Below are 27,132 nucleotides of genomic sequence, written 5' to 3'. Positions count from 1 at the left end.
TGATTGTGAAGAACAAACGATGATTGTGAAGAACGTCCTCATCACAAGAAAGGATCTGCATCTCAGCACCAATGTCAACGCCATGCCAAAGACCTGATGGAGGTGTTGCTGAGCAATGGGAATCCCTTTGAGGAGGGCAGTAAAGACCTGGTTACATTAGACAATAAGGTGTGTGAGGGCGGATTTCAGAATCATGTATATATACTAACGGAGAAGATAGATGGGGTCAACGAGAAGCTAACAGCTAAGATACTTGAAATGGAACGGCATTCCCGTAGATTTAATATCCGTATAGTAGGACGTGTTCTCAGGTGAAGAGACATAAAGAGTCTTCTTCAACAGACGTGTTCTCAGGGTGAAGAGACATAAAGAGTCTTCTTCAACAGACGTGTTCTCAGGGTGAAGAGACATAAAGAGTCTTCTTCAACAGACGTGTTCTCAGGGTGAAGAGACATAAAGAGTCTTCTTCAACAGACGTGTTCTCAGGGTGAAGAGACATAAAGAGTCTTCTTCAACAGACGTGTTCTCAGGGTGAAGAGACATAAAGAGTCTTCTCTTCAACAGACGTGTTAAGAGACATAAAGAGTCTTCTTCAACAGACGTGTTCTCAGGGTGAAGAGACATAAAGAGTCTTCTTCAACAGACGTGTTCTCAGGGTGAAGAGACATAAAGAGTCTTCTTCAACAGACGTGTTCTCAGGGTGAAGAGACATAAAGAGTCTTCTCTTCAACAGATGTGTTCTCAGGGTGAAGAGACATAAAGAGTCTTCTTCAACAGACGTGTTCTCAGGGTGAAGAGACATAAAGAGTCTTCTCTTCAACAGATGTGTTCTCAGGGTGAAGAGACATAAAGAGTCATAAATATGATCAACTAGTCTGACTACAGCCCAGACACTAGGCTACAGTCTGACACTGTCTCTTTAACAAACGACCAAGGTTAGGAGGAGATATGACCATGGCTATTTCTCCAGTCCTAGTGTGAGCCATAGCAAGGCCATAGCTAATCTTTGTTATGACTCCCTAACTGGGGCATAATTATTGTTGACCTTTTCTTGTCATATCTGGTCTAATGTACGTCATTCAGCTGGAGAATCAAAATACGCTTTCTAGTCTTGCACAAGGACCAATCAGCATGGGTATGGGCGGGTTCATTTTCCATTGATGGCGATTTGATTGGCTGTTTTTAAATAAAGTACGGCCGCAGGATTAATAACGTTAATGTTAGTTCGGCCAGAGAAACAAATATACTAATTAAAATAGTTGGACCTGCGACATTTGTACTTTGCACAAAAACACAACCAAAAAACCCTTCTGGTCACAAGCCACACCCACTTACAGTCTTCTATCCGAATACAGATACCGATAATTCTGTTGGTTGAACAGATACAGATAATGACATATCTGCACATTCCTATTATATCATGTGGTCAAACTATAGACGAGTACAATATACTGTGGTGTAACTGTGTGTGAGAAAGAGTGTGTGTACAAGAGCGCGTGCACATGAAATGATTTACTATCTTGTTTGGTTCTAAATCCCCCCAAATATCTTAGGCACATGTCTTGACCACGTGTAAGAGAGGGCAAAACGTGTGTATGTGAGAGAGAGAGAGAGAGAGAGAGAGAGAGAGAGAGAGAGAGAGAGAGAGAGAGAGAGAGAGAGAGAGAGAGAGAGAGAGGGAGAGAATAATTACATTTGTTCAGTTGCAACTTATTAATCATGACTAAATAGGCAGGCTACAGCAATGAGGTAATAATACCCCCCCCCCCCCCCCCCCCCCCCCCCCAAACCCACACACATTTTATTGGGCACTTTAAAGGGCTACACCACTGAAATTAAGAATTCCAACATGTTATTCCCATTGTCTATGAAAGTTAAATCAACAGTGAACATGAATTACTTTCTCCTAAAGCAAGAATCTAGAGAAGTAACTTAGACTCGAACTCCAACTGGCCCCTGTAAATGTCCAAACCCAACCCCCTCCTATGTAAAGCCCCCCCCCCCTCCCACCCCACCTCCTCCAATGTACTTTTCTTCCCCCTCAAATGTGTATACTCTCTTTTTAGACTCTTTTTGTACTCATAAACAGTACTGTATATTTGTAGATCTGGTATGTCATAATATAAATGTCTAGATGTAACAGTACTGTCTGTCTATCTGTATATATATCTATTATCTATTATATATATATATTTAATTGTATTTGTATATCGTTTGATATCCCATGTATATTCCTTGTACAATATGCATTGAATATCCCCGTTTCTACTAAACAGCCCATAATAGTTTCATTCTACCATTGGACTAGAACCTGGCGCCAGGTTGCCATACCCCTAGGTTCAAGTTCAATCGTGCCGCCTAACATGTCGAGGCAGCCCCCGGTTCCGCGCAGTAATATGCCGGGCGAAATACGTGTGGTACTATTTGTTCATAGCGCATATATATATGACGCCCGTAAAGTAGAACTTTTTTAGTCCAGTTCTTTACCCTCCAACAGAGTGACAGACGCAAAAGCCTCCCCACGAAGCACGTGCGGTGTAGTAGGGCCTACTTGGCCCAGAATAGGCATTGAGATATCGTGTAGATTAATAGTTGAATGGTCATAGTTTGGCACCATACCGTCGAGTTGGACGTATTCTATTAAGCTAATAATAGTCTATTTATGTATGGTGCATCGTTCGGTTCGAGTCCTACAGTTATCAGTACCCCCATCGTTCCTGACGTTATCTGGACGCTTATCCAGGCTGGTCAGACCCCTAGTGGTGATTGCATCCGAGGAGCTCCGGGTCAAGAGCGACTGGACCTGTATATTGGATTACTCTACCCAACGACGGCGAGCCTTCCACGGCTCTTGGATTATGCTTTATGTGCTTTGATTATTCCATGGATAAAGGCCAACACTGTCGAGTGTTGGAATTACCCCCCCGGAGAGGACTACAGGTGAGGCGGCGCTCTACACGTGAGGTCGCACCACGTCTCTCCGTTGTGGACCGGCAGATACCGTTCCACAGAGGGTCCAGCTGTGTTCGTCTACGGCCCGAGGTTCTGTGGGCACTGGGTCTAAGACTTTGGATTCTCCCAAGACACCGTCGGCCAGATGGAATACCGCCAGCGACTTCTCTAACCCCCCCCTCCTACTGTCTTACAACCAGCGGGACCCCCCCCCCCCCTTAGTGTATCCAGCTATAATCATTTAAGTACTATCGCTATCGTTTCCTAAATATTCCAGGTTGTATACTTACTCCCTGCGCAACCAGAGATTGGACATTCAATGTTGATTTACCTACGAATACTCATTTGCCATAAAAGTGCATACTTAACATTTCAAATCATAAATGTAATTAAGTGAATATTGTGTACACCCTTTGCTGTATTAAATATTCGATTTGGTCCATTTGTGTTGGTTCGTTTCATCAGGTGGGAAAGTGTTCATCATACTTATATCTTGTACTGGGTGGCCAGAAGTTAAAGTACATGAGGTAGTGGTATTAAATATCATATCTAACAATACAGTCAGGGAATTGTACCCCTCAGCTACAGTACCCATTCTGCAATCTGTTAATAAAATGTTCAATCAATCAATCAATCAATCAATCAATCAATCAATCAATCAATCAATCAATCATGGCATCAAGTATACAGTCTGGAGTTGCTCTATTAACAATAGATGGGTGACTCATTTTGTGGACCCACAGAACGTGTTTAAAGGTTGTTGATGTTTTTTTTTCTGTTTTACAAATGTTTTAGCACTCTGTAATTTGGACTTGGGAGTCGTTTATGTCCACTGATAGTGTGGACTGTGTTAAACAATAGGACTCGGAGTAACTTGAATTTAATTGGGCATAGTTCCCATGTAAGCAGTCATTGGCATACATGTATGAATCATTTGGCTACTGTAGACACCTATATGCCCATGCCATGATTCATACACTGTTGCCAATGCAGCAGAGCCTTGCTGCAGACTTCATGCTTATATTTCACTTCAAATAGTGTGGACTGTATTAAACAATAGGAGTAACTTGAATTTAATTGGGCATAGTTCCCATGTAAGCAGTCATTGGCATACGTGTATGCATAATTTGGCCACCTATATGCCAACTGTTGCCAATGCAGAACCTTGCTGCTGCAGACTTCATGCTTATTATTTCACTTCAAAGAGTGACACTTGTTTGAGCATGTCAGTATGTTCAGTTCAGATGCGCTGCGAGATCTGTATCACATCGGGATAGTGTCATCTCCACCTGCAACCAATACAGGCATCAGTCTGCTTCAACGACATATAGATCCGATCCAGATTTTGAACATTCCTGCGCAGCACTCAGAGGGGGCGTCTAAAGTTAGCTGCTCTCCTCTCCACACACACAGACACCAGAGAGAGAGAGACCGGCGCCCCGCAGCAGCAGCACACAGATAACAACCATGGCCTCCTCCTCTTCAGCACTGAAGAACTCTACACCTCGTCATCTGTTATTATGTCTTATTTATTGTTCGTTACTTGCTATCGGCAGTGTGTTCTGCGAGGGCGACGAAGAGGAGGATGCACACGCCAAGCACACGTACACCGTGGACATGTTCAATGACGTGGTGCCCACCGCTCCCCACTTCGTCATGTTCTACGCTCCATGGTAAGAGAACCGACTGCAGCTCCATGCTAAGCTAACAGCAGCTCCACGCTAAGAGACTAGAGAGCTAACAGAAGCTACATGCTAAGCTAACAGAAGCTATAAGCTAACAGCAGGGGAACCAATAGCAACTGTATTCTCGAAGTCAACTTCCTGTCTGTTTAACTTTCTGTATGTCTATGACTTGGGGGGGAAACGTGCACTTTAGAATCACCAGAACGGCTTTCGAAATAGTGAAATGCCACGTTGGCCTCAATATTTTCAAAACAAATTACATGAAAAGGTTATGAAATGAACAATAATGTGATAAAATATGTAATAAAAACGGAGCTCAACGCACACATTTGATCAGTAGAACTCCGTGTGTTTCCCCCGCACCAAGATGGCGGCGGTCTCGTGACGTCAGAGTGTCTTCGAGACATGCTAAGCTAACAGCAGCTCCAAACACGTTAATAATAACCGACAGCGGTTGGACGTATTGACAGCAGTAATGGACTTAATAACGGACGTCGTCTTTATTTGCTCAACAATGCTGCACAGAACGGTTGCTATTGTTGTTGTGAGTTGGCTTTGCAATCTTTATATCGAAAGTGTTAACCGGCTAGTTAGCAAGCGAGCTATCGTCATTTCCCATCGACTGCAATGCTCTGTCCGGTGTGGTGGTTAGCTTATAGCCCCCATGGCACCTACTACACTTGTGATATATACACACAACTTATTCTGCACAAGGCTGTGTTGTCAAGACTGCTAACTTAAAGGTTAAAACTCACTCGAGTGTATTCCATGTTTGTTATTCACTTGTTTTTTGCATTGTGTGAACTCCTAGGATCCTAGTAACGAGGATCTGACGTTACTGTACAGTTTTTGGAAAGGATGTGCTGCTTACGTGGCAAACACTGATTGACTAATAACTATCTACAGAATACATACATTAGTACCAGTAGCCCTGGTTTATGTGGTCCTCCTAGTTACACTACCATGGAACAATGACCTATTTTTTAGAAAATTTTTGTATCACAAAACAATACTGTATTTGTAAATCTGGTATGTCATAAATGTCTAGATGTAGCAGTACACTGTCTATCTGTATGTCATATGTTATGATGAATTGAAAATGGGGGACCCTGATGTAAACAAGACGAAAGTCTTTCTCTGGTCTGCATTAGGCTTGGGCGGTATGACGGTATTAAGGTATACCAGGGTATTTAGAAATACCTACGGTATTGATTTTCAATACCGTCCGTCACCGTCAAAATCACAGATGCGCTTCAGTTTCTATAACAGTGAAACAGAGTTTTGAGTGTAGTGCACACACGCGCCAGCAGAGGGCGAGACCGCTCTAGTGGAGCGAGTGGGTCACAACGGTGTTCACGTTTTACGGTAATGTTGCGACAGTGCTGTGAAAATACCGTAAAGCGTTGTGACGAGAGCAGTGTTGTTGTGGAGCAATCCGTCTCTCATTATATGTGAACTAAAGAGTACAAGGTTTACACAACAGCCCCCACCCGCCTTTTTATTGTATTTATTTTGTACCGTCCTGTACTATCCGCTGTCAGCTGTTTATCTCTCTCTGAGATACTGAGCTTGAATAACGCGTTAGTTCACGTTAAGTAGCGTTAGCTCTGCGGCTAATCTTAGATTACCCTGAACTAAATCAATGACTAGGTTATAAAGCATTCGAGTAGTTTTCACTGCACATAGAAGTAGCCAAACAACGGGAGCATTTCGGGAGCATATGACCAAAACTCAGGCAATTTCTAGCCCTTAAGGAATCAAATAGTCTGCCATGGCTATAGGCTAGATGCTAACGCTAAAACGGTGCAGGCTTCTACCGGTGCGGGACTACCATTCTGAGAGCTGACGATGATTTGTTTACTTGGTAACACGTAACCCCCCCCCCCCCCGCTGATGAAAATGAAAGTCATACTGTCAAATACCGTGCACCGGGGTATTATAATATAAAGGTTTGCCGGTTTGAAAATAAGGATACCGCCCAAGCCTAGTCTGCATCCCCTTAACAATTGTATTGAGCCGTACTGTATTGTACCCATTATGCAATCTGTTAATAAAGTTTTCAATCAATCAAAAGTAGTTAAAGGGATATTTCACTTTAGTTGAACTTGTCAAGTTTCAGCAGTCTTTCTTGCCTCTATATGTAAAGTTATCTACTAGTGACCCACTGCTGTCCCTGTCATCCGCTGTCAACACCACTTTCCCCCCAGGTGTCCTGCTCCTCATTTACTTTCATTTTGAGGACAAGTTTAAAAATAATACAGTAGATGCACTTGCATGTTAAGACTGCTGAAACTTTTCTGCTAAAGTGTAATATCCCTTAAAGGAAAACTCTAACATTTTGGGAAATTAGCTTATTTGCCATCTACCCTGGAGTTAGACAAGAAGATACACACCTTTTTCTTCTCTGTGCGTGCAGTAGGAGTAGGAAGACGTTGGGAACTAGGCTAATGGAGGAACCTACTTCCAGTGACTGACGCTAAGCTAGGCTAACGGTGTGTGTCTTCCTACTCCTACTGCATGCACAGAGAAGAAAAAAGGTATGTATCTTCTTGTCTAACTCCAGGGTAGATGGCAAATAAGCGAATTTCCCAAAATGTTGGAGTTTTCCTCTTAAGTTTTAAACTTTTGCATTTGACACACTCGCTCTGTCCTGACCATGACTATATTTTATCGGTCCATCTTCTAGGACAGTACAGTCAGCCACGGTTTCTTTTGTACATAATGCTGATCATCACCACAGATGGCCACCATTACAAGAGACGTGGCAGGGATACATTGCCTCATAAAATAGGGCACATACAATGCAGTGTAATTTAATATGGACGTTCACACGTCCTCCTCTCCTCCCCCGAGGCCTCGACGATCCCAGAGGCCTGGTAGGATTTGCAACCCAGGTCATTCCTTCCAGAGATGCACGCCACCCATCCACTTTTTTCAGTTCCAAATCGAATCAAATGTATTTGTAAAGCCCGAAATCACAAGTTAATGCCCCCATGGGCCGGACAAGTCTTCTTTAAACAAGTCAAGAGGAAACAATAAATCAATCACAATAAATCGAGGACAAAAAACCCATGATGAAATCCAAAATAAATGTCAAATAAATAAATAAATGCAACACTCCCAGACATACCCCAGCGAAGGTAAGGAAAAACTCACTAAAAACCTAGCAACAGGAAAAAAGCACCACAGGCAATGTGGAGGAGAGAAACCTTAGAAGGGCTGTTCAAGGGGGGGATCCTTCTTCGATTCCAATCCAATACCTGAATTTTCATATCTACCGATATTGAACCGATACTAGAGCTTTTTTCTTGAATAATAACTATTAATAACTATTTAATAATGTATATTGTAAAAACACAGCACTTCTTATTATTAAAATACATTTAAATAAATGTATTCCAAACCGCTCTATTTTAACTGTAGGTTAAGTAGGCTTCAAATACAAGCTGGTAGCAATAGGCCTCCATAGTGCTGAGTAAGGCTGCATTAGCCTACTTAAGCCTGATAGTAATAGGCCTCCATAGTGCTGAGTAAGCCTGGATTAGCCTACTTACTCCTGGTACTAGTAATAGGCCTCCATAGTGCTGAGTAAGCCTGGATTAGCCTACTTACTCCTGGTACTAGTAATAGGCCTCCATAGTGCTGAGTAAGCCTGGATTAGCCTACTTACTCCTGGTACTAGTAATAGGCCTCCATAGTGCTGAGTAAGCCTGGATTAGCCTACTTACTCCTGGAAGCCTTAAATCAGTATAAAAGGTCTTATCTAAAAAAAGGTAAAGGTACTCACTTTTATGTTCACATTAGACTTTGACTTGAGGACCCTTATTTTGAAAATGTTTTGACTGTAAGTCCAATGATTTTGCTGCTTAACACTCTCCAGCTGAGCCACAAGCCATTCGGAGAAGTTTGCCTTTTTTCCGGCATTGCCTACTAATTGGTCTCAATTGTCCTGATCATAATGATCTTGCCACTACCATCTGGCACAGAAGGACCTGATATTTATTTTCCACACACACTGGAGAGAGACGCACGCACTGGGGAGAGAAAAAGAGGCCATTTACTTTTGTATAATGTCCATAGCAGTCTGCTCTGACATTTTACACAGTGGATTCCCGACACGCTTTTCCTCTAGACGAAGAAACAATGTTGTGTTTTATGGCAATAAAACGTTGAGGTTTGTTGTGAGGAGAAGATGACTTTTGACCTAAATCTTTTCCTACGCTAGCAAAGTTGTTTAACATTCCAGTTAGGTACATCGTGAACATCACCGCCTAGCCAAGGTTGATTCTCCTAACGGGGCCATTTTCATCTGATTGAACAATCTTATCACACTTTTTACTGTAACCTTGCTACCTCTCGATCTCTTTGTATTTACATTTTTATTTTATGCTCGCTTATGCCTGTATTTTTTACTGTTGTATGTCCGTTCTATTTTATAATTTTTAGACTTTTTAAACTTAATCATTTTAACTATTTTATTATGCCTGTATTTTCTACTGTTGTGAAGCACTTTGAACTGCAACCTCTGTATGAAAAGTGCTATACAAATAAAGTTGTTATTATTATTGTTCGACCCGTGAGATATAAACACGGAAATGACGTCAGAAAAACTTCGACATCCATCGAAAGCCCTGCGTCTCCTTCCTTAGGACTACACCGATAGTGCTTCTTCTTCTCGCGTCTAAATCCGCCAACAACGGAAGTCGAACCATTTTTCATGTAATTTTTCTGCCGTGATCTTCGTGTTTATATCTCACGGGTCGAAAAAAACCTCAACATTATTGCCATAAAATACAACATATATTGTTTCTTTACCTTTCTGTGAACGTCTAGAAAAATGAAAAAATGCCGGAGCTATGGACATTAAACAAAAGTAACTGTACTTACAGTAGATTTCATTCACAGTCTTTGCTGCCCTGTAATGGGCACCTGGTGGTACTAAATCCAGATTTAACTCTGCCATTGGAAAGAGGAGATTTGGCCTGATCCATAGATGTATGACGTGGCCATAATAAGGTCATTTATAGGCCTGATATTCTATATTCATATTTCAAATAGCTTGTGTCCGTATGGCAAAATTCAGTATTGTATCTACAAAAAAAACATGTAAATCATCTGCCATTTGTTCATTTGCTTATTTCTTTGTACACTTGATCTTGAGAAGGTGCTGAATGAGCTCAGTGGCATTCTCACTTTTGGTCAATGTAGCACATGGTGTTATCACCGTCAAAGATGCAATTTTCTTTTTTATTATTCTCCGTTTGTTCATTTCAATTTTCTCAAGCATAGTAAGTAACAGACACAATATTTCTGACACTGGGAATACATTGGAAAAGAGTAGCCTATAGCAAATGATGTCCATCCACACACGAGAGAGGGAGAATGGCTTATAGCAGCAGACTTAATGATTTTTGAATGTTTCAGCTCATGAAGTGAGAGAGAGATGCAGGGAAAGTCTTCAATAACATTTGGATGATAATCCATTTTTGTGAATACAATTGTTGAAACAACATCTTTGTTGGCAGACGGCTCCTTCTTTGTCTGTTGGCACAGAAATTTGTTTTGTGTCAGAACACACAATACTGCGTTACAAAAAAGAACGCAAGACGACCATGTTGCAGCAGAGACAGACATAACAAAGACATCAGAGAAACAATGCGATTAACCCCTTCCTTCCCTCCCAACCAACGTTATTCATTTTAACGTGGCATGTATTGCACAGCGTTTCACACGGTAGTTAAACCTAGAACTATAAGCAGGGGATGCTTCACATCCCCAAGGTTCTCACTCAAGGTATTCAGCACTGGGGAGACAACACTACTTATTACAATGTGATTAGTCTCTGTGGTAACATGGATGTTTTTACAACGACACTGTCCCATCCTCTTACATACAGCAAAGAGCTGACGATGACGAGAGGTGATTATTCTGTAGGGGTGGGAATCACCAGAGCCCTTAAGTCAAGATATGATAGTATTGCGATAAAAAATATATTGCGATATGCTGAGTACTATTGCGATATTTATATTGCGATTTATTACCTTTTTTCAACTGCAAAGTAAAACTTTGTCAACATTTATCTAATAAATAAAGTTTTCAGTCTGTTCATCTCACTTCAATAATTTTTATTGCAGCAAATGGGATTTTCTCACGCAGACGGATGTCAACACTGTAATCTGTGTTGCATGTACCTGACAAACGGAACTGTTTGTATTACAGTCATATTCCAACTTAACTGAATGCACACGTGTGTGTATGTGTGTGTGGACTACTGTACTATTATAGGTATTGAAATGAACGATGCAACTTCCTTATACAAAAAAAATATATATACAAAAAAGAAAAAATACAACATTTTTATTTTGTTTATTTTTTAATAAATAAATATCGATACTTGGCGTCCTTGTATCGATACAGTATTGCCACGCAAAGTATTGCGATACTACTACGTATCGATATTTTCCCCCACCACTAGTAGTTAGTACGCACCTAAGTACTGTACTTGGGCTGGGCGATATAACGATAAATATCGCGATATATTTTAATCTATATCGAAAAAATCGATTTATTTTAACTGTCTGTACACAATAGGCTATGTGTGCTAGCAGAGCTAGACTCCAGTCACGAGTCACGGTGCACATGTGCGATGGTTTGTCCACCAAAAAAGCGCCAAAAGATAGAAAATAAACGAGCAGAGCCAGAACTGTTCAACTCCCCTGGAGCCACAGCCAGCAGAGAAGCCGGTTTACTTTCGCTTTTAAACCAGCTGCAGCCTGAGAACTGGAGTGTGAGTGGCTGTAACACTAAAGATGGAGCCTGAGAACTGGAGTGTGAGGGAATGTAACACTAAAGATGGAGCCTGAGAACTGGAGTGTGAGGGAATGTAACACTAAAGATGGAGCCTGAGAACTGGAGTGTGAGGGAATGTAACACTAAAGATGGCGGCAACGACAAAGAATTGCTGCAAAATAAACATCTGTTGTTTAAAAAATATATTTTTTTTTACTTGTAACAATTTCGATAATTATCGATATCGAGAAATATGATAACATTATCATATCGTTATCGCGATATGATTTTTTGCCATATCGCCCAGCCCTATACTGTACAAGGGCTAATAATTGCATCATATCCTGTGTATTGGAAGCACACGGTCTAAGTGTCCCCGCTGTGTGGTGACCAGGTGTGGACACTGCCAGAAGCTGCAGCCGGCGTGGAACGAGCTGGGGGAGAAGTACAACAGCATGGAGAAGCCGCCGGCCTACGTGGTGAAGATGGACTGTGTTCAGGACACTAAGTTCTGCTCCAACGTCCACGGGGTCCGAGGGTATCCCACGTGAGTACACGGCCCGGTCGGGTACCGGTCACATTTTGAACCGCTACCTGGGAATCCATGCTGGTACCACACTACCTTTTCTTTCCGGTACGTTCATTACAACAAAACAAATATTTTCTGTTTTAGTGATGCACCGATGTGAAAATTGTGGTGATACCGATAACCGATATTAATATTGCTGTTCTGGCCGATACCGATATTTACCGATGTCGATATCTCTGTATAGAAAACACTTTTTTCCAAAACGCATTTTTTTTTTTTTTTATATACTTTTGAAACTTGTTTTCAGAAATGACAGATATTTTGAAACTATTTAAGGCCAAAAAAAGAAAAAATAATATATATATATATTTTTAATATCGGCCCTATCTTGATATCGGACCGATACCGATGTGTAAAAAAAAAACAGCCATATCGGCCGATATTATATCGGCGGCCGATATATCGTGCATCACTATTTCTGTTGTATAACTAAAGTCTAAACTTCTCAATTTCCACCTTGTTATCACACCACACAAACTAAAACCCCTCCCTACCTCCCTCTCCTAAACTATTCCTACAACGTTTTTTTAATGTTGCATGATCATGTATACATTTAACACTTTAATCGCCATGGGTTAAATTCATAATTTACCATCCCTCGCCAGCTCTATTTGTCTATGGAGAAGTTCCCCTTCTTTGCAGGGCTATAACTTTTTAAATTCTATTGCTAAATTGCCATTATTATGGCCCATTCAATGTCCTATATGTATTGTTCAGGGTGTAGCAACGTTAAACTTTTTCATTCACATAAAGTATAAGTATGTTTTTATCGTTTTCTGCAGCTTTCTTCAGAACGTGATTTATAGCCCTAAATGCATTATATTGATGATCAAATACAGTTTGGTAGGAATCTGTGCGAGATAAAAAGTTTCAACTGGACGTGGTTCTAGAAGTTTCTACGCATCATCTGATGATGACCGGATGGGCGGGGGATCGTTTATAATTCCGTGGGCAGCGTTAGATGATTCATCCAGAGTGGGTCATATGTTCATCAGATCAGTTAGTATAGAAGATGTTAGAAAATAACGCTGAATCTTACCGTGGCTTCCTCACGCCGCTGGCAGATGAGCGTGGAACAGATTTTTTTTCTATTATGGGATGTAGAAATGCCCGATCCATTTCCAGGTTGTATAATAGTATATACTAGGGGTGCACCGATATATCGGTCGGGTATCGGTATCGGCCGATAAGTGCCTTGTTGACTGCTGGCCGATAAGCTCAAATGTGCCGATAGCAGTCGCCGATAAATACCCATCAATTTGTGTAGCGTCAAAAGGCAACAAAAAAAAGTTCACTCGCGCGATCTACCTGCACAACGCCCGCCGTCCCCCCCACACACACACAATCTACTGCATCAAAGTAACTATTTATGATTAACAAGGCATTCGTTTTGTGGCATTAGCGTTATATAGTTAGTGTTACACGGACAATAACATCAGCATATTATTATTACCCATAGCAGCAAGGCATTACTCCGAGTCCGTTCATTAGCTCGGTTCCATTCCGTTGCTCATTCCGTACCCAACTACACATTCTGCAATCTGTTAATAAAGTTTTCAACCAGACAAATGTATAGAAAGGCTTTGTTTTATTATAACATTTGTTGCAGTAAAATCATTATGTCTCATTTGGTCATGCGTGGAGCGCCGGTCGGCGGGCCGGGCAGCTAACGTAGCTACGTTATTAGCTATTAGATGCAAGACTAACGTTACTGGTGAAAATGTGATTTGCGTTGGAATACTCCTTTGTCAACTTGCTGTACTTTGCTTGCAGGTCTGCAGTCATTATTGCTGCATTATGAATAGCCGCAACTTTAGCCAAGGTAACGTTATGGCTAAACCTTTAACAATAGTTAACGCTAGCTTTCGGTTAGCTGTTCAATGCTATTAATAACAACTCCCCGTCAACACCCTCTCTCGGGAAGATGGCATTTAAGAAAGTATCTGCTGTTAAAATGAAGTGTTACACGTTCAATAACAAGCATATTATTTACCCGAAGATAGCAGTAAACAAGGCATTACTCCGTTAGTACGTTCATAGCTCGGTTCCATTCCGTTGCTCATTCCGTACCCAACTACACATTCTGCAATCTGTTAATAAAGTTTTCAACCAGACAAATGTATAGAAAGGCTTTGTTTTATTATAACATTTGTTGCAGTAAAATCATTATGTCTCATTTGGTCATGCGTGGAGCGCCGGTAGCTACGTTAAGTGTGTTCTGCTCTCGCAAACAGAACATGCCCGGAAGTAGAAAAATTTATAAACGCTTGCCGATTGGTGGTAAGGACAGCAGGAGGTGGGTGCTAGCGGTCACCGGTGTGGCGTAATTGGCCGAATCGACTGTCAATCAAAATGGTTCCATTGCATTGGTTGAAAGCTCTGGTTGAGAGAATAGTATCCTGCTGCAGGCCGCAAGAATGGTTCCATTGCATTGGTTGAAAGCTCTGGTTGAGAAAATAGTATCCCTCTGCAGGCCGCAAGACGATACTGGGAGAGAGATAGTGATACCATAAACATATTTCTTGATGTTTCCTTTTTTTAAGTAAGTAAAGAGGCCTACAAATACAAACATACACATACAAATATACAGTAGTTTCATTAAAAAAAAATTAAAAATAAAAAAAAAATAAAAATAAAAAAATATTTTTTTTTACAAATACTTATATACAAATATACAAATATCGGTATCGGTATCGGCCGATAGTGTTAGTTGAACAATCGGTATCGGTATCGGCGGCCAATTTTCATATCGGTGCATCCCTAGTATATACGTCCAAATAACGTTGTTTATTGAGTTAGGGCGGGCAATCTATTATCCAGTGTTTCAAGATGGAGTCACGGGAGCTATAGCGAGTGGTCGGACCACATATGGAGTGAGCACTTCCGGTTCAAAGGGTGATTTCCGGTTGGCGATCGGCCACCAGATGGCGCTCTTGAACCGCTAGAGAGTTGAGAGGAGATCAGCAGTGTGTCTCAGGGCTCCGGAGGGGAAATATGATTTCGATGACAGATTTTTGAAATATTGACATCAAAGACGAGTTACGGCGTCTTCGGCAGAATGAGCATGGCTAGGAATGACGTGAAAACTCGTTCCCGGCGATCATAGTGTTAATATGTATTATTTTTTTTATCTGGCCTTCCTCAGTAAATACTATCAAACTCCTCTGACCTCAGCTGGTCTTTCCAAAGACCAGAGATGGGACGTGCACATGTACACACACAAAGGGATAAGGGCTTATAGCAGACTTAATGATTTTAGAATATTTCAGATAATGAAATTAAATGTTTATATCATCAACTATCCAGTTAGTATTTAAGTTAAGTTGGTTTTTAGACCTAGGTGGCTTTCAGCACTGACTCGCATGGTACAAATGACAAAACACAGTGAAGTTGGTTTTTGTATTGGATTATGGATATATAATACAAAATTGTCTATCTCCAATTTAGCTTTTTACAGTTTCCTTTTGATCGCCATTACTGATTGACAGATGGCAGTAACACATGACGGGTATTTAGTTGAATGTTCAACCAGCGTTTAAAGAACATTTCAGTCCTCTAGGTCCTGGCCTGCCTGCCTGCCTGTAAACTCAGCAGATCATTGACTGAAATACATTTGACCGGCAATAAACACGACCCATTGGCTTCCAGTGGACGTAATGAGGATTGAACTGACCAGTTTCCATCCAACAGACTGTAGAATGATTGATAGGGCCGGTGTAGAGGTGCGTTTGTTTGTGTGCGTTGAGTTGAAGTTAATAAAACAATTTATTTTTAAAGAATAATCTTAACCTTGCACGGCAGCTGAGATCACGTGAGAATCCACTTTTGTCAGGCTTCGAGTTCTGCGCTTGTGGTTCAGAGCAGTTAGCCTCCTTAGTTAGAGGAACTACTGGCGGCCAATGACAAAGATGCAAACGGTTTCAAAGGACGACTTCCCAGAAGGTAACAGACCATCCGGCGGGTCAGATTAACTATATTCCTCAAAGTCCAAAAAAATGCCCTAGTGCTCTAGAATTCAGTGGAAGGGGTGCACCTCTGGCAAAACGCTCTGAAGGGGAAACCTAGGTATGAGCCTAACACTGGTGTGTGTGTGTCAGGGTTCACACAAGGTCCTTGAAGTGCTTAAAGTGCTTGATTTTTGGAGGAAAAAAAGTCAAGGCCTGGAATTCCTTGAAAACAGAATTTTTTTAACAAGGTGCTTAAAAAGTCTGTGAAATTCAAATCAACCATTCGCATTGAAAGTTTTGTTCATCCATGATAAAATTGTTCTGAATCAAGAAATTGAGTACTTAAAGTGTAACTAATTGTCGGAAAATTGGTTTTAAGCCATAAATATTGGATCCATTTTTTTTCTATAAAAAAACAGCATTTAAAAGTTAATTGTATCCTTTTTAAATGCCCTTTTAAAATGAAAGATAGTGCATAGGAAAGTACTTGAAAGTCATTGAATTTCATTTTGCAACGTCTGTGGGATGTCCCTGGTGTGTGTGCAGACTGAAGCTGTTCAAGCCAGACCAGGAGGCGGTGAAGTACCAGGGGCCCCGGGACCTGCAGTCCATGGAGACCTGGATGCTCAAGACCCTCCAAGAGGAGCCTGCGGTAAGACCTCCACCTGCAGACCAAACCTAGGCTTAGCACTGAGGACCTCAGACCAAACCTAGGCTTAGCACTGAGGACCTCCAGACCAAACCTAGGCTTAGCACTGAGGACCTCAGACCAAACCTAGGCTTAGCACTGAGGACCTCCAGACCAAACCTAGGCTTAGCACTGAGGACCTCAGACCAAACCTAGGCTTAGCACTGAGGACCTCAGACCAAACCTAGGCTTAGCACTGAGGACCTCCAGACCAAACCTAGGCTTAGCACTGAGGACCTCAAACCAAACCTAGGCTTAGCACTGAGGACCTCAAACCAAACCTAGGCTTAGCACTGAGGACCTCAAACCAAACCTAGGCTTAGCACTGAGGACCTCCAGACCAAACCTAGGCTTAGCACTGAGGACCTCAGACCAAACCTAGGCTTAGCACTGAGGACCTCCAGACCAAACCTAGGCTTAGCACTGAGGACCTCAGACCAAACCTAGGCTTAGCACTGAGGACCTCCAGACCAAACCTAGGCTTAGCACTGAGGACCTCCAGACCAAACCTAGGCTTAGCACTGAGGACCTCCAGACCAAACCTAGGCTTAGCACTGAGGACCTCCAGACCAAACCTAGGCTTAGCACTGAGGACCTCAGACCAAACCTAGGCTTAGCACTGAGGACCTCAGACCAAACCTAGGCTTAGCACTGAGGACCTCAAACCAAACCTAGGCTTAGCACTGAGGACCTCAGACCAAACCTAGGCTTAGCACTGAGGACCTCAACCTGCAAACCAAACCTACAATAAGCTACCTACTAAGCTGCCTACTAAGGACACACTAATGTACCACTTATTTACTGCAGATACCGATTTGTGAGTGTTTTTGTTCCCCATGCCTTTGTTGGTGAAGTTGACCAATCGGCAACACCGGATCAAGGAAACCTCACCTAAAATGCTGTTTATAAACCTAACATTGACCTCAGTGAACTGCTCGGGCCCCTCCCTAACGTAACTTAACATATTGCTGTGTACTGTGTCCATAAGGAGCTTGGTAACCCTTTCACTACCACACTACAGAAGGTTAACCTTTCACTATCACACTACAGACGGCTAACCGTCTGTAGTGTGGTAGTGAAAGGGTTAACCGTCTGTAGTGTGGTAGTGAAAGGGTTAACCTGCTGTAGTGTGGTAGGCCTGCCACGATAACACATTTTGCTGGGCGATTAATTGCCCCCGAAAATATCGCGATAAGCGATATTATTGCGACCGGTTAGAGAATCTTTTTGAGATTTATTTCCCAAAACTTTTATTTTGAAGCCCACCGCTCCGTCTTTTCCGGTTTAAGACTTTTATTTTGAAGCCCACCGACCGGACCGGAAGTATTGTTGTGATTATCCTAGCCGACAACTTGTCTCGTCTGGTTGTGTTTTTTAGTTTTAACGTTAGCTACTAACGTTAGATGCAGCTACTACAGGCAATCAACGATGAGGAGGACGCGTCAAAGCAGTATATAATATAATAGCTGTGGTGCGTAGGCACTGCAGCACGACTCGAAAACGACCCGTTATAATAAATTAATTCATGTTTAACTTGTCCCCGTCTCCAGTGCTTTGACTAGCCCCACCCGTTCATTGTAAACAATGATGCATGTAATTGTATTAACGTTATTCTGTGTTATTCTAACGTTACACTACAAATAACGCTACTTGGTTAAAAGGAGCAACACTATTGAGAAATGTAGTTAAGCTATATGTGGCGTTGCTACTGCCCCACGGAGCTCCCGTGCTGTGCTCTGTAGTAACGCCAGCGGCCAACCCACACGGAGAGAGACTGCAAGGGGCACTGGTTCCGCCTCATTAAAACAAACGCGCAAATAGCAATTAATCGCGCCCGTCAAAATCATTGCATTCATTTTAATTATCGCGGCAATTAATCGATTTATTGCTTATCGCGGCAGGCCTAGTGGTAGTGAAAGGGTTAACCTGCTGTAGTGTGGTAGTGAAAGGGTTAACCTTCTGTAGTGTGGTTGTGAAAGGGTTAACCTTCTGTAGTGTGGTTGTTAAATGGTTAACCTTATGTATTGTCGCAGTGAAAGGGTTAACCCGTTGGTAGAGTGGTAGTGAAAGGGTTAACCTTCTGTAGTGTGGTTGTGAAATGGTTAACCTTCTGTAGTGGTTGTGAAATGGTTAACCTTATGTATTGTCGCAGTGAAAGGGTTAACCTTCTGTAGTGTGGTTGTGAAAGGGTTAACCTTCTGTAATGTGGTAGTGAAAGGGTTAACCTTATGTATTGTCGCAGTGAAGGGGTTAACCCGTTGGTAGAGTGGTAGTGAAAGGGTTAACCTGTCGCAGTGAAAGGGTTAACCCTTTGGTAGAGTGGTAGTGAAATAATAAGTGTGGTTGTGAAAGGGGTAACCCTTTGCCGTGTGGCAGTGAAAGGGTTAACCTTCTGTATTGTCACAGTGAAAGGGTTAACCTTCTGTATTGTCACAGTGAAAGGGTTAACCTTCTGTATTGTCACACTGAAAGGGTTAACCTTCTGTATTGTCACAGTGAAAGGGTTAACCTTCTGTATTGTCACACTGAAAGGGTTAACCTTCTGTATTGTCACAGTGAAAGGGTTAACCTTCTGTATTGTCGCAGTGAAAGGGTTAACCTTCTGTATTGTCACAGTGAAAGGGTTAACCTTCTGTATTGTCACAGTGAAAGGGTTAACCTTCTGTATTGTCGCAGTGAAAGGGTTAACCTTCTGTATTGTCGCAGTGAAAGGGTTAACAGCATGACTGATGTCCCTCTGATCTTGTCCCCAGGAGCCCGAGACGGAGCAGGAACCCCCTAAAGCCCCTGAACCCAAACAGGGCCTGTATGAGCTCACCGTGGCCAGCTTCAAGACACACATCACCAAAGGTAACCAGCTTCCTCATCTACCTCTCAAAGGAAATGCCTAATTTCTGTCCAGTGGTAGATGGGGCGGTCACGATTTGTCGCCCATGTCGACGTCATCGACTATGAAATTTCGTCGATTTGATATCATTTTTGGCCGGTAAAAAATCTCTCTGGCTGGTCTTTTTTTTATTTTATTTTATCTAAAGCTAAAAAGGATGAGGATACTCGTTAAAACATTTTGAAATATTCAATTGCAAATAGATTCGATTGTTGTCGATTCTTCTGGTAAATTAATAGTTTAGATTAATTGTTGTGAAGGGCCAGATTAAACCGAATATATATATTTATTTATATATATATATTTAATTGTATTTGTATAATCTCTAATATTCCCTGATATCCCTTGTATATTCCTTGTACAATATGCATTGAATATCCATTCTAGCCTACTGAACATCCCATAATAGTCTCCATTCTACTATTGGTCGAGACCTTGGTGCCAGGCTGCCATACCCCTCAGACCCAGTTCAAACGTACCGCTCGACATGTACGAACAAGTCCTAGTTCCGCGTAGGAATTTGACTACCGCACCACTAATGGGACTATTTGTTCATAGTGCGTATATATACTGCGCTACTAAAGTAGGACTTTCTTTTCAGTCCAGTTTCTTACCCTCCAATAGAGTCACAGACGTAAAGCCTCCCCGCGATGCCACGTGTGGGAGTAAGGCCAAGTTCGCCTACCATCGGTATTGAGACATCGTGTATATTAATATTTGAATAGTCATATTTGGCACTATATCGTCGAGTTGGACGTAGTCTATTAAGCTAATAATAGTCTGTTAATATATAGTGCTTTGTGCGGTGAGAATACTACCGTAGTCAGTACCCCATCGTTTCGGGCAGAGAACTGGCTGCTTACCCAGGGTGGTTGACCCTATGTGAAGCTGCACCCGAGGAGCCCCAGAGCCGACGAGCGAGTGGACCTGTATACCGGATTATTCTACCGACGACAGCCCGCCTTCCCAGGCACGGATTATGCTTTGGATACTTTGATTATTCTATGGATAAAGACCCCCGACACTACCGTGTGTTGGAACCCCCCCCCTGGAGAGGACACAAGGTGAGGAGACGCTCTGCAAGACGAGGTCTCTCCACATCTCTCCCCCGTGGACCGGAGAGAGCCGGCCCACAAAGAGTCCACCTGCTTTCATCTGTGGTCCAAGGATCGCCGGCGCATTGAACGGCACTACAGTGGGTTCTCCTGGGATACCCTTGGCCGGACGAGGCAGCTGTATTCTACCCCCCCCCCCCCTCCTACTCCTGTCGGCTTACAATCGACCGGATTAACCCCCTCTAGTGTATCCAGCCTATAATCATTAAAGTATCATTGCTGTTATTCCTTAACTATTCCAGGTCGTATATTTACCACCTGCGCCTTCAGAGATTGGACATTATCTATTGATATACCGACGAATACTCCTTGCCATAAAAGTGCATACTATTTCAATTCATAAATGTAATTAAGTGATTAAGTGTTTAGTCTACACACCATCGCTGTGTAGGCAATAAAGACCTGTTTCTAATTCGTACATTTGTGTTGGATCCGTTTCATCTACGTGAGAGTGTTCATGATAATATATTTATGCCGTGTACTGGGTGGCCGAATATTAAGTACAAAGGTAGTGGTAGTAAGTATCATATCTAGTAATACAGTCAGGGAATTGTACCCCTCAGTTACATTAATAGTTCAAATAATCAACAGATTAATCGATAACAAAATAATTGTTAGTGGCAGCCCTAGTGGTAGAGCAGGTAAAACACTGGAAAACATATTACTGTTCCACAAGATCCAGCGATAAACACCAATTTATTATATTTATGTTTCTATATTTCTCATATAAATACATACGCAACTGCTGTTTGGCACATGGCGACCGTTGTTTCTCCCAGCAGGAAAATGGGCCGTTCTATATATTCCACGAAAGGCCTCTATTCTACTGTTAACACAGTAGAATCCTTACCAGCCGCTGCCGAACAGAACCAGTGTTTGCCCAACCTAACCAATTTCAAGAGGACTTTGCTACCATGGAACAAACTTCTAGGTCAAGACGATGTTCTCAAAGGGGAAAACCAGCCAAATCAAGAATTACAATATGTTATTTCCATTTGCCAAGGAAAGTTCAATCAATATCTGTAAACATGAGCTCTTCTCTCCTAAAGCCAGAAACCAGAGAAGTAAGACTCAAACTTGTGACGTCATCAGGTATAAAGTCTGGAGCTGCTCCGGAGACAAACGAGAGACTGGTTTTATGGAACCACAGAACATTTGTTTTGTTTTTATGTCCAAATGAGCTTTATTCTATAGTAGTGGTCTGAAACTGAAAATGTACCCATATATTCAGAACATTTATCTGGGTGCTCTATCACTTATAACATCTTCCTCAATGAATTGTCTGTGGATCTAGATTTCAGACACGTCAACACATCAAAGAGAAGATATTCCTTTATTGATCTCTTGGGGAGATTCAGGCCCCATAGCAGCAGGGGGGAGGGGAGGTACATGTATGGGCAGGGTTATAGAGGAATAGGTTAAATTAAATCTCAATATAAAATATGAGAAAATTAAACGGTCTAAACAAAGGTGCAGATGACAGTCTGTATGCCCCATCGGTCATACAATATACACTATACCACTGCCCTGCAGCTTTTATAATAATAAAAAGAAGAAATATATAAAGTGAAATTGACTATCTTGTGACAAAGTTTCAGAGTTCAGTGTTGCTCTGTTTTAGAGACGAGGGGTATTACAGTAACATGTATGAATTCTTTAAATGCCAGTAGAAATATTCCATGAGGGCTCAGGAGGTAGAGCAGTCATCTGGTAATCCGGAGGTTCCCGGTTCGATTCCCGGGCAGCGTGTCAAAGTGTCCTTGAGCAAGACGCCTAACCCCTAATTGCTCCCGATGTGCAGGTTGGCACGTTGCATGGTTGCTATGGGTGTGTGAGTGAATGGGTAAAATGTGAGGAACAAATTGTAAAGCGCTTTGGATAAAAGCGCTATAGAAATGCAGCCATTTACCAGCCCAGTAAGCAGAATGTGTACCTTTAATAATGGCTTGGATTTATATAGCGCTCTTCATGACACCCAGAGCGCTTCACAGAGTCCAGTCATACCGGTGGTGGTAAGCTACAATTGCAGCCAGAGCTGCCCTTGTGCTGTATATTATAGTGTTCTCCTTTTGTGACCTGATGCCAACCAATATGGCTCAATGTCACAGCTCATTGGCCACGGTTGACATGTGACACTAATCACCCGTTATTTGTTATTTGTCTGTAATGGAATTAGGGCTGTCCCCGACTAAGGATTTTTTTGTATTCGACTAAGAAGTTGGCAGTCGACTACGGCTCCTTTCGACCGATTAGTCGATTAGTCGACTAATAGGGGTCAGCCCTAAATGGAATACTCTGAATAGACGATACACCCCGTTACTCGATGCCAAAAACACGCTCCAACGCTTGCTTTGCGTAACCTCTCATTTCAACTTCTATGCTGTGTTTCTAATACTTTGTTTTATCTTGTGACAAAGTTTCAAGGTTCAGTCTTGCTCTGTCTTAGAGAAAAGGGGTATATAATTGCAGTGACTACAGAATCGGAGAGGGAGAGATCTTGAAGCTGTGTTTATGGCCCTTCGACTCTTGGCAATAGAACTGTGCTACATGTCGTGTAATAAGTAGCATTTAACCCCTGCACCACTGTCATGTATTTTGGGTTCAAGGACGGCTATATTGAGTTTGTAGTCCATTTAACGCCAGACCCTCCCAACAAGTCCAAAAAACCCAAATCCATAATCCCCTTCTTTATCCTAGTATTGTACTGTACAATAATATGTCATTATGCTATCCATGTAATAATCAGTCTACATCGTGAGGCATTTTACCGTCTTTCTTTAACTGTATGTGTATAATTACGTGTGCTTTGTGTGATTATGTATTTTAAGTCTTGCTACTTTCATGAGGACAGCCGTCATGTTATCTGTTATCGGTCAGACCGTCTGCCAATATGTCTCTCTGTGTGTCTGTCTGTCTTGTGTCTCAGGCAGTGTCTTTGAGAACATTTGTTCTCCATCTATTTCTTTCTTTCTTTCTTTCTTTCACTTAGGGCTGGGCGATATGGCCTAAAAATAAAATCTCAGATTTTTTCACACCACATCCGATTTACGATTTTAATCGATTTTTTCCTCTTAAAAACTAGAAACGCCAAGGAAATCATTCAAATAAGCTTTGTTTTTATTTGATACCAAAAAAACTATCAAAGCAAGATGAATTTCCCTATTGGGATTGAAGTGCAAACCTAACTTTCACCAATCTTCACTTAAAAATTATATATATATATTAGGGATGCTCGATATTGGCTTTTATACCGATATTGTCCAACTCTTAATTTCCGATACCGATATCAACCGATACCGATATATGCAGGGCCCCCCCCCCCCCCCCCCCCCCAAATTGAATAATTTCAGGTAATTAACATTACATATCTCTTGTTGTGGAATTAACACAACATTATGCATACTTTTGACAATAAATAAAATCAGAATTTGTTCTTACTTGCTTGCCTGGGTAAATAAAGGTTATAGAAATGTAAAAAAAAAAAGTAAAATTATTTTTTTTTTTAAACCGATACCGATATTTTCCGATATCACATTTTAATGCCGAATCGGCCGATAATATCGGACATCCCTAATATATATAAAAGGTTACTCTTGATCAAACAAAGATGAATGTCCCTATTGGGATTAATAGTACAATAACTTGCTTTTTCACCAAACTTCACTTAAAACAAATAAAAGGTGCCTCTTGATCATCAAACAAGAATCAATTTCCCTATTGGGATTAATAAAGTGCAAATCTAACTTTCACCAAACATCAATTTTTGTAAAAATAAAAGGTGACTATTAAAAATAAATTAATGAAATTCGATTTTCATTAAAAAAAAATCTTCCTAAATCATTAATTCGAATTAATCAATAAAATCGATTAATCGCCGAGCCATACTTTCACTCTCTCTCCTTTGTTTAATTTCTAACTTCCCTCTCCTCTTCCCCTCCCAGGCGCCCATTTTGTGAAGTTCTTCGCTCCGTGGTGCGGCCACTGCAAAGCCATGGCTCCCACCTGGGAGCAGCTGGCCACCAGCTTTGAGCACTCGGAGGACGTGAAGATCGGCAAGGTGGGTGTGAAGTGGCACGCTTTTCAAAATCACAATTTACACACAGCAGGAGGCCGCGTTCAACTCCCGGTACCGGTACTTCTCTGGCTCTGACATTCAGATGAAACGTGATCGTCAGTGTGTTCCCGAGGGAGAAGCGGGTCGTGGTAGCGGTGACTCCAACTGGTGGGTCGGGGGGGCCTGTTCAGCAGGGTACCAGCCTGACCAGGTAGAGGCCTCTCGACACCCATCAAGCCACCGTCCAGTGTGTTTTTATTGCTTCTTCTGCTACTGATTTGCACACACTACACCCATGCAGTGTTATGTTGAAGCCTAGAGCCTAGAGCTTCCACAATGGTGGAATGAACTTCCCACCACAGTCAGGACGGCCGAATCCACCACAGTCAGGACGGCCGAATCCACCACAGTCAGGACGGCCGAATCCACCACAGTCAGGACAGCCGAATCCACCACAGTCAGGACGGCCGAATCCACCACAGTCAGGACAGCCGAATCCACCACAGTCAGGACAGCCGAATCCACCACAGTCAGGACAGCCGAATCCACCACAGTCAGGACGGCCGAATCCACCACAGTCAGGACAGCCGAATTCACCACAGTCAGGACAGCCGAATCCACCACAGTCAGGACAGCCGAATCCACCACAGTCAGGACGGCCGAATCCACCACAGTCAGGACGGCCGAATCCACCACAGTCAGGACGGCCGAATCCACCACAGTCAGGACAGCCGAATCCACCACAGTCAGGACGGCCGAATCCACCACAGTCAGGACGGCCGAATCCACCACAGTCAGGACGGCCGAATCCACCACAGTCAGGACAGCCGAATCCACCACAGTCAGGACAGCCGAATCCACCACAGTCAGGACAGCCGAATCCACCACAGTCAGGACAGCCGAATCCACCACAGTTGGGACAGCCGAATCCCGACCAATCTTTCGCTGTCGACTAAGAACACACTTCTTCAATCAATATCTGAAATGGGGCGGGGAAATAACCTTCTTACTGTCCTATACTACTACCATGCACTCCTCCTACTATACTAATATGTCTATGCACTCAACACTGCAGCACCCAAGTTTCAGCACTGTTTGATGAACATTGTTACTCGGCTGTAAGAGTCGTACCCTTCCTGCTGACTTGTCGTACAGAACTTGTAAGTCGCTTTGGATAAAAACGTTCAGCTAAATGACTAAATGTAAACGTAAATGTATCCCTAACCACACTGATTATTACACTAGGATTATTGTAATCATCATTGCTGATGCTGGTAATTCTTAAATCTGTATAGTGTTTTTATTGCTTCTTCTTGTACTACTTCACGCTGCTGCTGCTGCTAGGAGGAGGAGCCAAGGACAGACTAGTGTCACTCCTCTCTGCTGCTGGGAGGAGGAGCCAAGGACAGACTAGTGTCACTCCTCTCTGCTGCTGGGAGGAGGAGCCGAGGACAGACTAGTGTCACTCCTCTCTGCTGCTGGGAGGAGGAGCCAAGGACAGACTAGTGTCACTCCTCTCTGCTGCTGGGAGGAGGAGCCAAGGACAGACTAGTGTCACTCCTCTCTGCTGCTGGGAGGAGGAGCCAAGGACAGACTAGTGTCACTCCTCTCTGCTGCTGGGAGGAGGAGCCAAGGACAGACTAGTGTCACTCCTCTCTGCTGCTGGGAGGAGGAGCCAAGGACAGACTAGTGTCACTCCTCTCTGCTGCTGGGAGGAGGAGCCAAGGACAGACTAGTGTCACTCCTCTCTGCTGCTGGGAGGAGGAGCCAAGGACAGACTAGTGTCACTCCTCTCTGCTGTTGGGAGGAGGAGCCAAGGACAGACTAGTGTCACTCCTCTCTGCTGCTGGGAGGAGGAGCCAAGGACAGACTAGTGTCACTCCTCTCTGCTGCTGGGAGGAGGAGGAGCCAAGGACAGACTAGTGTCACTCCTCTCTGCTGCTGGGAGGAGGAGGAGCCAAGGACAGACTAGTGTCACTCCTCTCTGCTGCTGGGAGGAGGAGCCAAGGACAGACTAGTGTCACTCCTCTCTGCTGCTGGGAGGAGGAGCCAAGGACAGACTAGTGTCACTCCTCTCTGCTGCTGGGAGGAGGAGGAGCCAAGGACAGACTAGTGTCACTCCTCTCTGCTGCTGGGAGGAGGAGGAGCCAAGGACAGACTAGTGTCACTCCTCTCTGCTGCTGGGAGGAGGAGCCGAGGACAGACTAGTGTCACTCCTCTCTGCTGCTGGGAGGAGGAGCCAAGGACAGACTAGTGTCACTCCTCTCTGCTGCTGGGAGGAGGAGGAGCCAAGGACAGACTAGTGTCACTCCTCTCTGCTGCTGGGAGGAGGAGGAGCCAAGGACAGACTAGTGTCACTCCTCTCTGCTGCTGGGAGGAGGAGCCAAGGACAGACTAGTGTCACTCCTCTCTGCTGCTGGGAGGAG

The 27,132-nt window shown here is 42.9% G+C and overlaps 1 protein-coding gene across 1 annotated transcript in view; it reads left to right on the top strand.

Moving 5' to 3' along the window:
- Positions 1–4,298: 4,298 nt before the first annotated feature.
- txndc5 (thioredoxin domain containing 5) overlaps positions 4,299–27,132 on the top strand; it is a 39,829-nt gene continuing 16,995 nt past the window's right edge. The window contains exons 1-5 of the mRNA XM_084326671.1: positions 4,299–4,625; positions 11,821–11,973; positions 16,509–16,614; positions 19,404–19,500; positions 24,594–24,709. Of these exons, the coding sequence (XP_084182797.1) occupies positions 4,420–4,625; positions 11,821–11,973; positions 16,509–16,614; positions 19,404–19,500; positions 24,594–24,709 (678 nt within the window). The 5' untranslated portion in view covers positions 4,299–4,419. The remainder of the gene's footprint in view (positions 4,626–11,820; positions 11,974–16,508; positions 16,615–19,403; positions 19,501–24,593; positions 24,710–27,132) is intronic.

The sequence above is a fragment of the Notolepis coatsorum genome (genome assembly GCF_963971535.1).
Source record: "Notolepis coatsorum genome assembly, chromosome: 12".
Lineage (NCBI taxonomy): Eukaryota > Metazoa > Chordata > Actinopteri > Aulopiformes > Paralepididae > Notolepis > Notolepis coatsorum.
The sequence above is the reverse complement of the archived record's forward strand: the minus strand, read 5'-3'. Positions and strand labels throughout refer to the sequence as shown.